Source organism: Astatotilapia calliptera, chromosome 5 (genome assembly GCF_900246225.1).
Source record: "Astatotilapia calliptera chromosome 5, fAstCal1.2, whole genome shotgun sequence".
Classification (NCBI taxonomy): Eukaryota; Metazoa; Chordata; class Actinopteri; order Cichliformes; family Cichlidae; genus Astatotilapia; species Astatotilapia calliptera.
The window spans coordinates 3,663,357-3,676,086 of NC_039306.1; the positions used below are offsets into that span (position 1 = coordinate 3,663,357).

A 12,730-nucleotide genomic window follows, 5' to 3' on the forward strand; every position below is an offset into this window, starting at 1 on the left:
CTTTAGAAAACCCTCACACACACACACACACACACACACACACACAGGTCAGGAGCAGGGCACAGGCGTATCACAGCACTATGGCTATGCTGCAGGTGGCCCAAAAACCAGGCTGAAGTCAAGATTTAGTTTCTTTTTGAGATAAAGTCATGAAATAAAAAATTACTTTTTTTTTTAGAAAAATAATAAAAATACAAATTATGTAATGCAAGAAGCTAACACGTTAATGTACATTTTTCAAAAAAAGTAGAGTACCCTAACTCGTTACAAAGTAACCCACTACACTGCTGAATGTTTTGCTAGATTACAGGTCATGCTTGTCACATTCTCTCAAACCAACCTTACTTATTTAATTGGGGCGATCATGGCTCAAGAGTTGGGAGTTCGCCTTGTAATCAGAAGGTTGCCGGTTCGAGCCCTGGCTCCGACAGGCTCGGTCGTTTGTCGTTGGGCAAGACTCTTCACCCATTCCCTACTGATGTTGGTCAGAGGGCCCGCTGGTGCCAGTGTCCGGCAGCCTCGCCTCTGTAAGTGCGCCCCATGGTGGCTGTGGCTACAATGTAGCTGCCATCACCAGTGTGTGAATGTCTGGATGACTGAATGTGTAAAGCGCTATACAAATACAGGCCATTTACCATTGATACTCTGTCTATTCCAGGTGGACGCATTGGATGAGTCGACCCTCATTGACACTTCAGTTGCCCTTCTCACAGTGGTTACCGACGGCGCTTCCCAGTCCAGTCCATTTTACTTCCTCAAGCATGGCTGTTGTGGTGAAAGGCGACTAGGTGATGCGTGATATTCCCAGATTTGCAAATGCATTTGCTTTATTGTTTGGCTTGATCTATGCTCTGCATTTAGACTACCCCAGGAAGCTGGTTCACACATTTGCCTTTGTCCAAAATATCTTCATGGGGCTTGATGACGGCAAACCCCTGAAACCCCTGCCTACATGCTCTTAAGGAATATAAGGCAATGTTTGTTAGGACACGCACTCTGTTACTGAGCACTTTGTTTGAAGCACTTTAAGCACTTTAAGTTTACTACAGGCTTTGGGTGGATTTAACTCCATCAGTTTACCTAATTTTCCTATACTTGACTGCCTTATCTGGTTATTTGGAAGCTGATCGTCTTTGTACCCATTTTAAAAAATTGTTTTTCATTTCTATTTAAAAAAAAAGTGATTAGTATTTGACTTTTTGTTTTGCATTTTTGTGTATTTTGAGAAAGATGCAATTAGGACTGATGTCGTCCTTTGTGATTTTATAAAAAGATAAATGTTCTACACAGAATTTATAATGCTCACTTTATGGTGCCGATGTCCATGTTAGTTGTTTTATAAAAACATTTGTGATGTTTTTAAATTTTCATGAAAAAATGTTAAATAAACAAAATGTAAAGTAACTGAATTTCCATACTTTTTTTTTTTTTAGTAGTCTACACTCAAACATTGAAACATAAATATCTTTTAATTAATAATCAGATAATTTGAGTTGTAATATAATTGCATTGTGTTGCATCAAAATAATAAACTACAAGAAACACAAAAATATTGAAATTAAAGTATACAGTCTTTGAGTAAAGCTCAATTAATAAAATATAAAATATAATTTAAATTTTTTAGGTTAACAATAAATACAAATTTTGAGTACCCCATACTTAGAAGATATGAGTTTTTGTACTTAAATCTTTTGAGGTAATCAGTTTCCACAAAAGTTTTAAGTTCAGTCAACTTGTTCGGGTTTACAGTGCAGGACAATTTGACGGTATAAGCAAAACATGCAATCTAAATAAAACACTGCACAAAATATGACCAATACATGCAATATAAAAAATAAGTACACTTCACATTAAAATACAGCACAGCAAAACAACATCCGTCCTTCCCTGGAAGACATATACATTTTATGACAAAATTTTATCAAATAAACTTCATGTTTTTGTCAATGTGATCACAAAAAAGTGACTGAGTCCATCCACTCAGCAGGAAAGTGTTAGGTACATCTGTGTGGCAGGCAGAGGGTAAGAGGCCAACAACTTTGACCACAATGTGGGACATACAAGAGAATAAAGAAAAAAAGGGTTGCAACAAGGAATGAAACTGTTTACTCAGCTTGTCAATTACAAGTCATGCCAATGAGCTCAACAGTGACGATCCTCCTTTCTTATACACTTCATGACAAAATTTTATCAAATAAACTTCATGTTTTTTTAATATGATCAGATAAATGGGACTGAGTCCATCCACTCAGCAGGAAAGTGTTAGGTAAATATATCACCCTCCACCGAGGGAGCTCGTGACGTACTACCCAGCTTTCTTTAGACCGCGAAGGCCGGGTCCTCAGGTGGAAGCAGCCTCTGAATTTGGACACCCCCGCTGTTTCCGGGCCGGCCAATAATAACGGTGATTTAACGTATTTTATCCGATAAATAAACCCTTTAAAATGTATTTATCACCCCCCCAACAGACCTTTTGAATGTCTCCCTAGTAGGCTACGGCCACAACACCTCACTCTTGGAGCACTTTTTTGCCACATGTATCGCAAACCACGTCTCAGGTGTTTGTGGAGGTACAATACGTCCGCACAATTACGCTCAGCCATTGTCGTGAGTGCGCACGCAAGGTGCTGCGAGACATTTATACAGCCGTATTTCGCACATGACTATGAAGGGCGGAAGAAGAAGTAGTTCCTTTGAATGTAGACAATCCGAATGTTATAGTTTCTTTCCACTGTCTTCCTGTTAATTGTTAACCATTCCTCGCCGTCAGTCCCCTGACCGTGGTCGGGAGACGCGAGGGGAGATGTTTCCTCCAGGGCCGAAGTTTGTCCTCCTTCGGGGTTAACTCCCTTCACTTTTGTGGAGTAGTGAGACAGACAGAAATCAGCCGAGGCCCCGGAGAGTAATGAAGAGATGAGGCTTTAATAACAGTACTGCACACTTCGAAACACACTGCATAGCCTGTAGCCCGTTAGAACGCTGCTCCCGGTCGCCCTCTCTACCCATGACACACTCTCTCCATTTTTTTCTCTCTTTCGCTCCCCGCGTTTCCTTCACGCGCATGCTCACACACACATCACATACACTCCTTACTGCATCCAGTCACACACAAGACGGAAATTCCCGCAACATAATGATAAACTACAAATTTACTCTAAATTACTAAAATATCGATATTTTATTGTGAGAATCGATTCTAGAACATAAATGATTGGTATCGGAGGAATCGATATTTCAGGATCGATCCGCACATCACTAATGGTTATCTTTATTAGTATGTAGGTTTCATTCTCAGGGTTTCCAGTTCGTGGTTTATTTCCTGTGTCATTCTCCTGGTGCTTCGGTGGTGTCCCTGAGTTTGTGTTTGTGAATTTCCTGTTTTACTCCACAGTGTTAGCTTGTCTCTTCCTGTCATCTTGTGAATTGGGATCAGCTGTGCTCCCCTCCTGTGTGTCATTACCTGATTTCCTTGTGTGTGTGTATATAGTGGGTGCGGTCTGCTCGTCTGCGTTTCATTGGGGTGTTTGTTCCTTAGGCTGCATCTCTCTGCCCTTCACGCCGTTAGGTTATCAGGCTGGCTCTTTAGTTTTCCCACTTTAGTTTTCTTCAGTAACTTCTCATGCCTCATTGCCTGTTTTTGTCATTCTGCCACTTTGTAAATAAACGTTCATTCATATCATCAGTCTTTTGCCTGCATTTTAGGTAGTGATGGGTAGATGAGGCCTCGTGAAGCATTTCAGCACATTGTATCTACACTTTGTCGACACAGTGTTGCTGTTTTGCTCCATACTGTCACCTGCTGGACCTTAAATATCATTGCAGGCAACTTACTTGAGACTGGAGACAAGACATCGAGAGTGCAGCGGGAAGATGACGAGGCTCCTTGGAGAGTTCAGTGGGGAGCAGTCCTGATACTGGTGGCTGACTTGGCACTGAAGAATGCTGACATGACAATAAATGTTTTGCCCCACACTGTATGATTGTCATGTTACAGACAGGGCAGTGAGCGTGTCCTGTCGTCCTACATGGCAGCCTGCACCGGCATATCATTTTGTCTGTAAGAGAGAAAAGTTGTGAATAGCAACTTTTAAGGCAACAAAGAGACTGCAGAAGTGCTGAAAAGAAGTGCATATTTATAACTTTAACTATGAGGTATATTTAATGCCAACATAACTCTGAAAGGCAAAGCATTTTTAATGTGTCCATTTATATGCTCCACGATCTTTGCCCTGACTTCGCTCCTTCCTGAACTGCTGTTTATTTGATGGCAAAAATTTAAAACGAAGACAAAGAGGATTTGGGTTTTTAATGGAAGTTGAAAGTGGGGCAGAGAGGGCAGTGAAAGAGTCTTCTGCAACATGTTGTGCATTCCTGCAATTCTGGCTTGGAGGCAGAATTCCAATTTGATATGTGCATCTAAAACAAAGAGAAAAACAGATAAACACCATATACACATTTAAGTTCAGGTTTTAGCAGAACTAACACATTAGTTAGCGTGTAAGAAATTTGGGGAGAAAATTCTTTACAAAAACATAATTTACAAGACACTTTTATTTGTTACATACGTATATATTGACATATAACAGACAATTTAACAAAGGCTAACTAAAATCTGGGCAATAAAAAAGCAGAACAGAATGTAATAGAGAATATTAGTATTTATAAATATATAAATCTCTTTGTGACGAACTTTACAATGTTGATGCAGGTGGAAGGAAAGACATGAAGTGCGATATGCAGTAAATGGAACAATGTGCATTGATGTTACAGATGGTTAAAAGTAGTGAAGGGAATTTGTTTAATAACAAGCAACTGACCATTAAATGCTAACCAGAGGTGTCAAAAGTGCACACATTCCTTACTAAAGTTTAGCTACCTCGGGGGTCTGACCGTTGTTGTAACGCTAACAAAGTGCCAACGTAATCAGTGTAAGCAAACTAGATGACTCCTAGAATTATGAAATTATCAATGGCAAAATTATATATGAAAGACTCTGTGTTACACCCCGGCCTAGGCAACCGGGGTGCAACGCAGGAAAATAAAAATAAGGCAAAAGACACACGAGAAAAAAAACTAAAGCTCTCCACCAAAATCCCAAACGGAAGTGTCTCAAACGAAAATATTAACAAACCCATTCACAACTATTTACAACAGACTATTTATTTACAACAAACACACCAAACTATTTACAACACGGGGGAGATCGCGACCATGACACACTGAAACACAGGGTTTAAATACCTAGAGGGAGCAATCAGGAAAATGGACAACAAGAGGGAAACACAGCTGGGGCAACTCAGAACTGACGAGACAGGGAAACGTAAACTGAAAAGACTAAGATAACACAGACTTTCAAAGTAAAACAGGAAACACATAACAGTCACGCCAAAAACAACACACTGACAACACCGAAACGTAACAGTTCCCCCCACCCAAAAATCAAACATTTAACACCAAGTGAAAAGTTTGATCCAGACAGACGAAGCCGATGAAGGCTGGAGCGGTCCCACTGACCCTCCAGCAGACGACGAAGGCTGGAGCGGTCCCACGGACCCTCCAGCGAAGGCGGATGAAGGCTGGGGCGGTCCCACGGACCCTCCCCTCAGCGAAGGCAGACGAAGCTGATGAAGGCTGGAGCGGTCCCACTGACCCTCCAGCAGACGACGAAGGCTGGAGCGGTCCCTCGGACCCTCCAGCGAAGGCGGATGAAGGCTGGAGCGGTCCCACCGACCCTCCAGCGAAGGCGGATGAAGGCTGGGGCGGTCCCACGGACCCTCCAGCAGACGACGAAGGCTGGAGCGGTCCCTCGGACCCTCCAGCGAAGGCGGATGAAGGCTGGAGCGGTCCCTCGGACCCTCCAGCGGAGACGGACAGCTGAAGCGAAGGCAGACGAAGATGATGAAGGCTGGAGCGGTCCCACTGACCCTCCAGCAGACGACGAAGGCTGGAGCGGTCCCTCGGACCCTCCAGCGAAGGCGGATGAAGGCTGGAGCGGTCCCACGGACCCTCCAGCGACGACAAAGGCTGGGGCGGTCCCCGGACCCCCCAGCGAAGGCAATCCCGGACGAGCCCCCATATGTTACACCCCGGCCTAGGCAACCGGGGTGCAACGCAGGAAAATAAAAATAAGGCAAAAGACACACGAGAAAAAAAACTAAAGCTCTCCACCAAAATCCCAAACGGAAGTGTCTCAAACGAAAATATTAACAAACCCATTCACAACTATTTACAACAGACTATTTATTTACAACAAACACACCAAACTATTTACAACACAGGGGAGATCGCGACCATGACACACTGAAACACAGGGTTTAAATACCTAGAGGGAGCAATCAGGAAAATGGACAACAAGAGGGAAACACAGCTGGGGCAACTCAGAACTGACGAGACAGGGAAACGTAAACTGAAAAGACTAAGATAACACAGACTTTCAAAGTAAAACAGGAAACACATAACAGTCACGCCAAAAACAACACACTGACAACACCGAAACGTAACACTCTGTCTCAACCTTATGATCCACTTGCAAGGTTTCCACTGTATCCACGCAGGGAACGTATTTGAGCACACTGTGGAGGTCACGTGTTTCCGGTTACTATGGAGGTCGCAATATGGCGCTCCCCAGTGGCTGCAGCCAGACCCTCCTCGTTAATTCTGCTATGTAAATCTGTATGCATTACTGTAGGGTCTACCTTACAATATAAAGCCCCTTGAGGGGACTGTTGTTGTGATTCGGCGCCGTATAAGAAGATTAAGATATTATTCTTCATACAATCTGCATAATCACCACTGAAACAAAAACCAGGAGAAAGAAACATCCATCCATCCATTCGTTTCCGCTCATCCTTTTTCAGGGTTGCGGGGGAGCCTGCAGCTGTCATAGGGCGAGAGGCAGGGTACACCATGGACAGGTCGCCAGTTTGTCGCAGGGCTGACACACAGGGACAGACAACCATTCGCACTCACATTCACTCCCGCATTCACACCTATGGGCAATTTAGACTAATCAATTAACCTATCCCCAAAAAAGAAACAGATAAACGAATTCAGATAGGAAAATGTTCATGAATCACTGATTTATGTGAAACATTTGTTTGTACAATTTTTACTTTGTGGGGAAGGACTGTTTGTAAATGATGAGCACTGGTGGCAGCATGCTGATGGGTCTTTTTGTGAGCTGAGCCATCACAAAGCCTCTGCAACATGGCCAAAGTGTTCTTTATTATTTTTCAGGAAGATTCCGTTTTTTCTTTAGAGTGCCTCTCACAGCTTACGTCTAATGTTAGGGACATGAAGGAATTTAAAATTGAGAGAAAAATGAAGGGATAAAATTATGATGGCTTCACACTGTAAAGTGCCACACTATAAAAAGTACTTCATAACTTTTTTTTTATGTCTCCTCTTTGTCAAACAGAATTGTTGTGTATGGAGAGACCATGTCGAACGCCATCGTCCCCAACTCGGCCAAGTCTTTCAACTTACAGCAAGAGTTTAAGCTGACTGATGAGGAGGTGAGACTCACTTATGTGTTTTCTGAGCTCAAAGGCAGAAATGATTTGACTATTTTATTGTAAGGGACAGCATCGGTGTTGTCGTTCAACTATATTTACTCTCTAAGGCACTCAGCTTCAGTGACCATTACCCCGTGGACGTGGAACTTCAGACCAGAGCAGGAAGACAGAAAAGGATGGCTGTGCCTGACGGGACAGAGATGACATCTGGAGAAGTACAGTCTCAGAAGAAAGGTGTCTGAGACGGTTTAATAAAAATGTTTTAGTTATTTTATAAAGGAGCAAATACCTCATGAATCTCATGGCTGATTTCAGTTCAGTTACATTCTAATTAATTATGTAGAGTTGCTGTTTGTTTAGGAATCAAAGTGATGTGACATATCTCATTTTAACTGAAATATACTAACAGTAACAAATTTTTAGCAAACATGTTCTGCAGTGTTGTATTCTGGATGCTACTGAATGCAGATTTTATTTTTCCTCCTTCTAATAATAAACAACAGGGAAACAGAAGAAGACCAAACCGGCAGGGTCACCAAAGACAGACAACAGAAGAATGTGGGAGCAAAAAGGAAGCAAAGGCGGGCATCCAACACGCTAACCAAGAGAAGACGTCAGGATGTTCAATGTTCATGATCTTACTATTAAATTAGAAAAGTAGTGTTACTGTAGTTAGAGCCGTTTCTAGTATTAAATTGTCATGGCTTCAGTTTTTTGACTTATTAGAGATTTAACTGAAAACCACATCAGGTAATTCTCTGTGGTAAAAGAAACACCCTCTGTTAGTCTTTAGTATTTATAGTACTCAAAAAAGCAGGATGAATGTACTGTAGAAATGAAAAATTAGTTTACAGATATTAGTATTGCATGGAACTAATTTGCCATGGTAAACCTGAATTTCAATATATATATAGATAGATGGATGGATAGGTTTTAAAGTCATAATAAATATTATTCATGCACAGAAACAATATTTGAAACATTTTCTTTATTCTGCATTGAGAGCAAACATTGACAGAGGCATAGCTTACACACTTACAGTGTGCTGATGCAAAACTTTGTGTAAGAAAACAATACTTGAAACATTTTCTTTATTCTGCATTGAGAGCAAACATTGACAGAGGCATAGCTTGCACACTTACAGTGTGCTGACGCAAAGCTTTGTGTAAGATTTAACTTTTTCCCCCCTGGAGAATCCTCCTGAACCAGTTAACGTATTTTGAGATATCTGTATAGACATTGGGGACATCCGGATAGTCACACTGTCCCAAGTTTTCACCAATCGCCTTGTTGTAAGAAACAATACCGACAGCCATTCCCTTGTAGACCAGAGGGCCACCAGAATCACCCTGTGAGAAGGAAGTATTTACTTTTTTCATGTGATACTTAATGCAGAGTGCTCATATATTTCTCAACCACAGAGCAGTTAGCAAGAATTTTCAAGGAAAGGACAGAAAACATACCTGACAGAATCCTTTATTTGTGTTGTATCCACCTGCACAGATAACATTGGGAGGAAGCTTGTATCCAGGAACCTTTTGAGCCCAAGCATTCTGGCAGACTTGTGGGCCGATGACAGACACATCCACCACTCTCAGGTCATCAACAACATTACCGTAAGTGTTTATCTTACCCCATCCAGCCACTTGGCACTTCTCATTTTCCTTTAATGTCATTTCACGGAGGGGAAGTCGAATGAATTGAATTGTTTTGTTTGGTTGGACAAGTGTAGGCAGCTAGAGGCACAGAATTAAAGAGTAAAGATTAAAAATAAGTGAAAACATGTAACAGCAACACAGAACATCTATCATTTATCTTTTTTTAAGTAAGCACTTTTTCCCTCAATTAGAAATTTGTTTTGTCAATAAGTGCATTGTAAATTCAAACACTCAAAAATATAAAACTTCCAGTGTGAAGTGAGAAAACAAAAAGATAAAAACCTTACTTTTAAAAGCATGATGTCGTATCCAGAGCCAACTTTCCGATAATATGGGTGTTTGTATTTGTCGGCAATCTGTATCACACTCTTATCAGTATCACTCCTCAGATGGTGGTTACCAAGGACTACGTACCTAGGATTCCTGAATAAAATATAATAATGAAGATCATCAGTAGATTTTCTGCAGTTACATAAACAACATGATGAAAATATTAATACATTTTTATAGTTAAATTCAATTTTATGTATTCACTGAATTTATTCAAAATTTTTTATGGTTTTAGTTTGTAAGGGAAGAACTTAAATAATTATTATTACATTATACAGTACTAAATATACATGTCATGTGTATATAAAAAACACCCAGCACGCCCCTGCGGGCGGTTTATCCTTCAAGCTCGGGTCCTCTACCAGAGGCCTGGGAGCTTGAGGGTCCTGCGCAGTATCTTAGCTGTTCCCAGGACTGCGCTTTTCTGGACAGAGATTTCCGATGTTGTTCCCGGGATCTGCTGGAGCCACTCGCCTAGCTTGGGAGACACCGCACCTAGTGCTCCGATTACCACGGGGACCACCGTTACCTTCACCCTCCACATCCTCTCGAGCTCTTCTCTGAGCCCTTGGTATTTCTCCAGCTTCTCGTGTTCCTTCTTCCTGATATTGCTGTCATTCGGAACCGCTACATCGATCACTACGGCCGCCTTCTTCTGTTTGTCTACCACCACTATGTCCGGTTGGTTAGCCACCACCATTTTGTCCGTCTGTATCTGGAAGTCCCACAGGATCTTAGCTCGGTCATTCTCCACCACCCTTGGGGGCATCTCCCATTTTGACCTCGGGACTTCCAGGTTGTAATCAGCACAGATGTTCCTGTACACTATGCCGGCCACTTGGTTATGGCGTTCCATGTATGCCTTGCCTGCTAGCATCTTGCACCCTGCTGTTATGTGCTGGATTGTCTCTGGGGCATCTTTACACAGCCTGCACCTGGGGTCTTGCCTGGTGTGATAGACCCCAGCCTCTATGGATCTTGTGCTCAGAGCTTGTTCTTGTGCTGCCATGATTAGTGCCTCTGTGCTGTCTTTCAGTCCAGCTTTGTCCAGCCACTGGTAGGATTTCTGGATATCAGCCACCTCCTCTATCTGCCGGTGGTACATACCGTGCAGGGGCCTGTCCTTCCATGATGGTTCCTCGTCTCCCTCCTCTTTCTTGGGTTTCTGCTGCCTGAGGTATTCACTGAGCACTCGGTCAGTTGGGGCCATCTTCCCAATGTATTCTTGGATGTTCCTTGTCTCATCCTGGACTGTGGTGCTGACACTCACCAGTCCCCGGCCCCCTTCCTTCCGCTTAGCGTACAGCCTCAGGGTGCTGGACTTGGGGTGAAACCCTCCATGCATGGTAAGGAGCTTTCTTGTTTTGATGTCAGTGGCTTCTATCTCCTCCTTTGGCCAGCCTATTACCCCAGCAGGGTACCTGATCACGGGCAGGGCGTACGTGTTGATGGCCTGGATCTTGTTCTTACCATTCAGCTGACTCCTCAGGACTTGCCTGACCCTCTGCAGGTACTTGGTGGTTGCAGCTTTTCTAGCGGCCTCTTCATGGTTCCCATTCGCCTGTGGGATCCCCAGGTACTTGTAACTGTCCTCTATGTCTGCAATGTTGCCTTCTGGTAGTTCAATCCCCTCAGTTCTGACTACCTTCCCTCTCTTTGATACCATTCGACTACACTTCTCCAGTCCGAACGACATTCCAATGTCATTGCTGTATAGCCTGGTAGTGTGGATCAGTGAATCGATGTCTCGTTCACTCTTGGCATACAGCTTGATGTCATCCATGTACAGGAGGTGGCTGACAACTGCTCCGTTCCGTAGTCGGTATCCGTAGCCAGTCTTGTTAATGATCTCACTCATATATATATATATATATATATATATATATATATATATATATATATATATATATATATATATATATATATATGTCATATATCTATATGTAGAGAGAGAATTTATATATATAAGAAATAAATAAGAAATTTCCTTGGAGGAAAGATTACTTACACATCGCAGTGTGCAGCAGTCATTACAAGGTTCTCAGACACAAGAAATCCTCCACAAATATGGTAGCCTCTGTTATCCAGCACTGATGCCATATACAGCATTTCGTTGTCTGGGGCTATTTGCCCATTTATAATTTCACTTCCGAGGACTAGTAGCATTAGGAGGAAACAAAATTAATAAAAATTATTTAAAAAATATTAATATTCCACACAAGTATTCATGGTGCAACTTACCATTTTGCCCGAGGAATGTCAGCGCATAAATGACCGCAAATGACTGCAGAGCAAACATCTTGGTGGTGAAATGCTCGATCTCTTATGTTGAGGCCGACGGGTCAGTCCTTTTAAGCAGTTTGTACCAACTAACATCTGACTTTTAACCACTTCCTGTGTGTAACATGTTTTTGAAATTTTCCACAGCAAATGCTTCACTATCACCATCTGTTATATGTGCACCCATTTCTCATTAACAGTATTGAATTTCAAACAAACTACAGCTAAATCTTCTGCTTACTGAGAAATGCTCCCTTTGTTTTTCTTTGGGTGGACAAGATGCTTTAGCTTGGAACTAGAAAAATTAAAATCAAAGTGAAGGGCTCAAATAGATACTTGAGGATTTTCACTTTTGTTTTATTTTATTTTGCAGTTATTCGAACTAAACCCAAACAACCACCATCTTCACTCATGGCACTCCCACTGGCATCAGCTGGAGACCTGCCAAGGTAGAAGCTGACTGGAACAACAAAAATTGTTCTCTGATAAAAAGACTGTTGTTGGAGCTCTTTGTCCCTCCTTCACGACCAACTGGGCTCACTGGAGACTTGTTGACCTCTTCTTACAGCTGAACATGGGACACACACACATATGCATGTAATTGACACAGACCCCCCCCCCTCCAAGAAAAAAGCTTCTCCCAGCTGACGTATGTGACAGGTCCGGACCAGCGCTGTAGGATGGCAGCAGGACGGGATGGCTGTTTGTCTACACCGGCTCACTCCATACTCCCACCCTGTTGCTTGTCATGTCTTTTGATGGTGTAAGATGTTTAGATTAATGTGCTTTATGTGCTGAGGTGTTTTTTTACTGACCTCAAGCTGCTCTCCTAGTGGAGCCCAGTCTGAGTAGAGTCCTTTTTTTTCCTCCTACTGTCCCAGATTTTGTGTATGTTCATTGTTTTGCTACCTATTCTGACCTGTCTTACCAATGTGATGTTTGTGTAAT

General features: G+C 42.3%; 1 protein-coding gene across 1 annotated transcript; it reads right to left on the bottom strand.

Moving 5' to 3' along the window:
• Positions 1 to 8,583: 8,583 nt before the first annotated feature.
• On the bottom strand, positions 8,584 to 11,801 carry LOC113021876 (granzyme B-like). Its single transcript, XM_026166698.1, has 5 exons — positions 11,744 to 11,801; positions 11,511 to 11,658; positions 9,460 to 9,595; positions 8,978 to 9,250; positions 8,584 to 8,863 (listed from the first exon to the last, which is right to left on the bottom strand). The coding sequence occupies exons 1-5, from the start codon at positions 11,799 to 11,801 to the stop codon at positions 8,687 to 8,689; spliced, it is 792 nt and encodes a 263-aa protein (XP_026022483.1). The 3' UTR covers positions 8,584 to 8,686.
• Between the last annotated feature and the right edge of the window lie 929 nt (positions 11,802 to 12,730).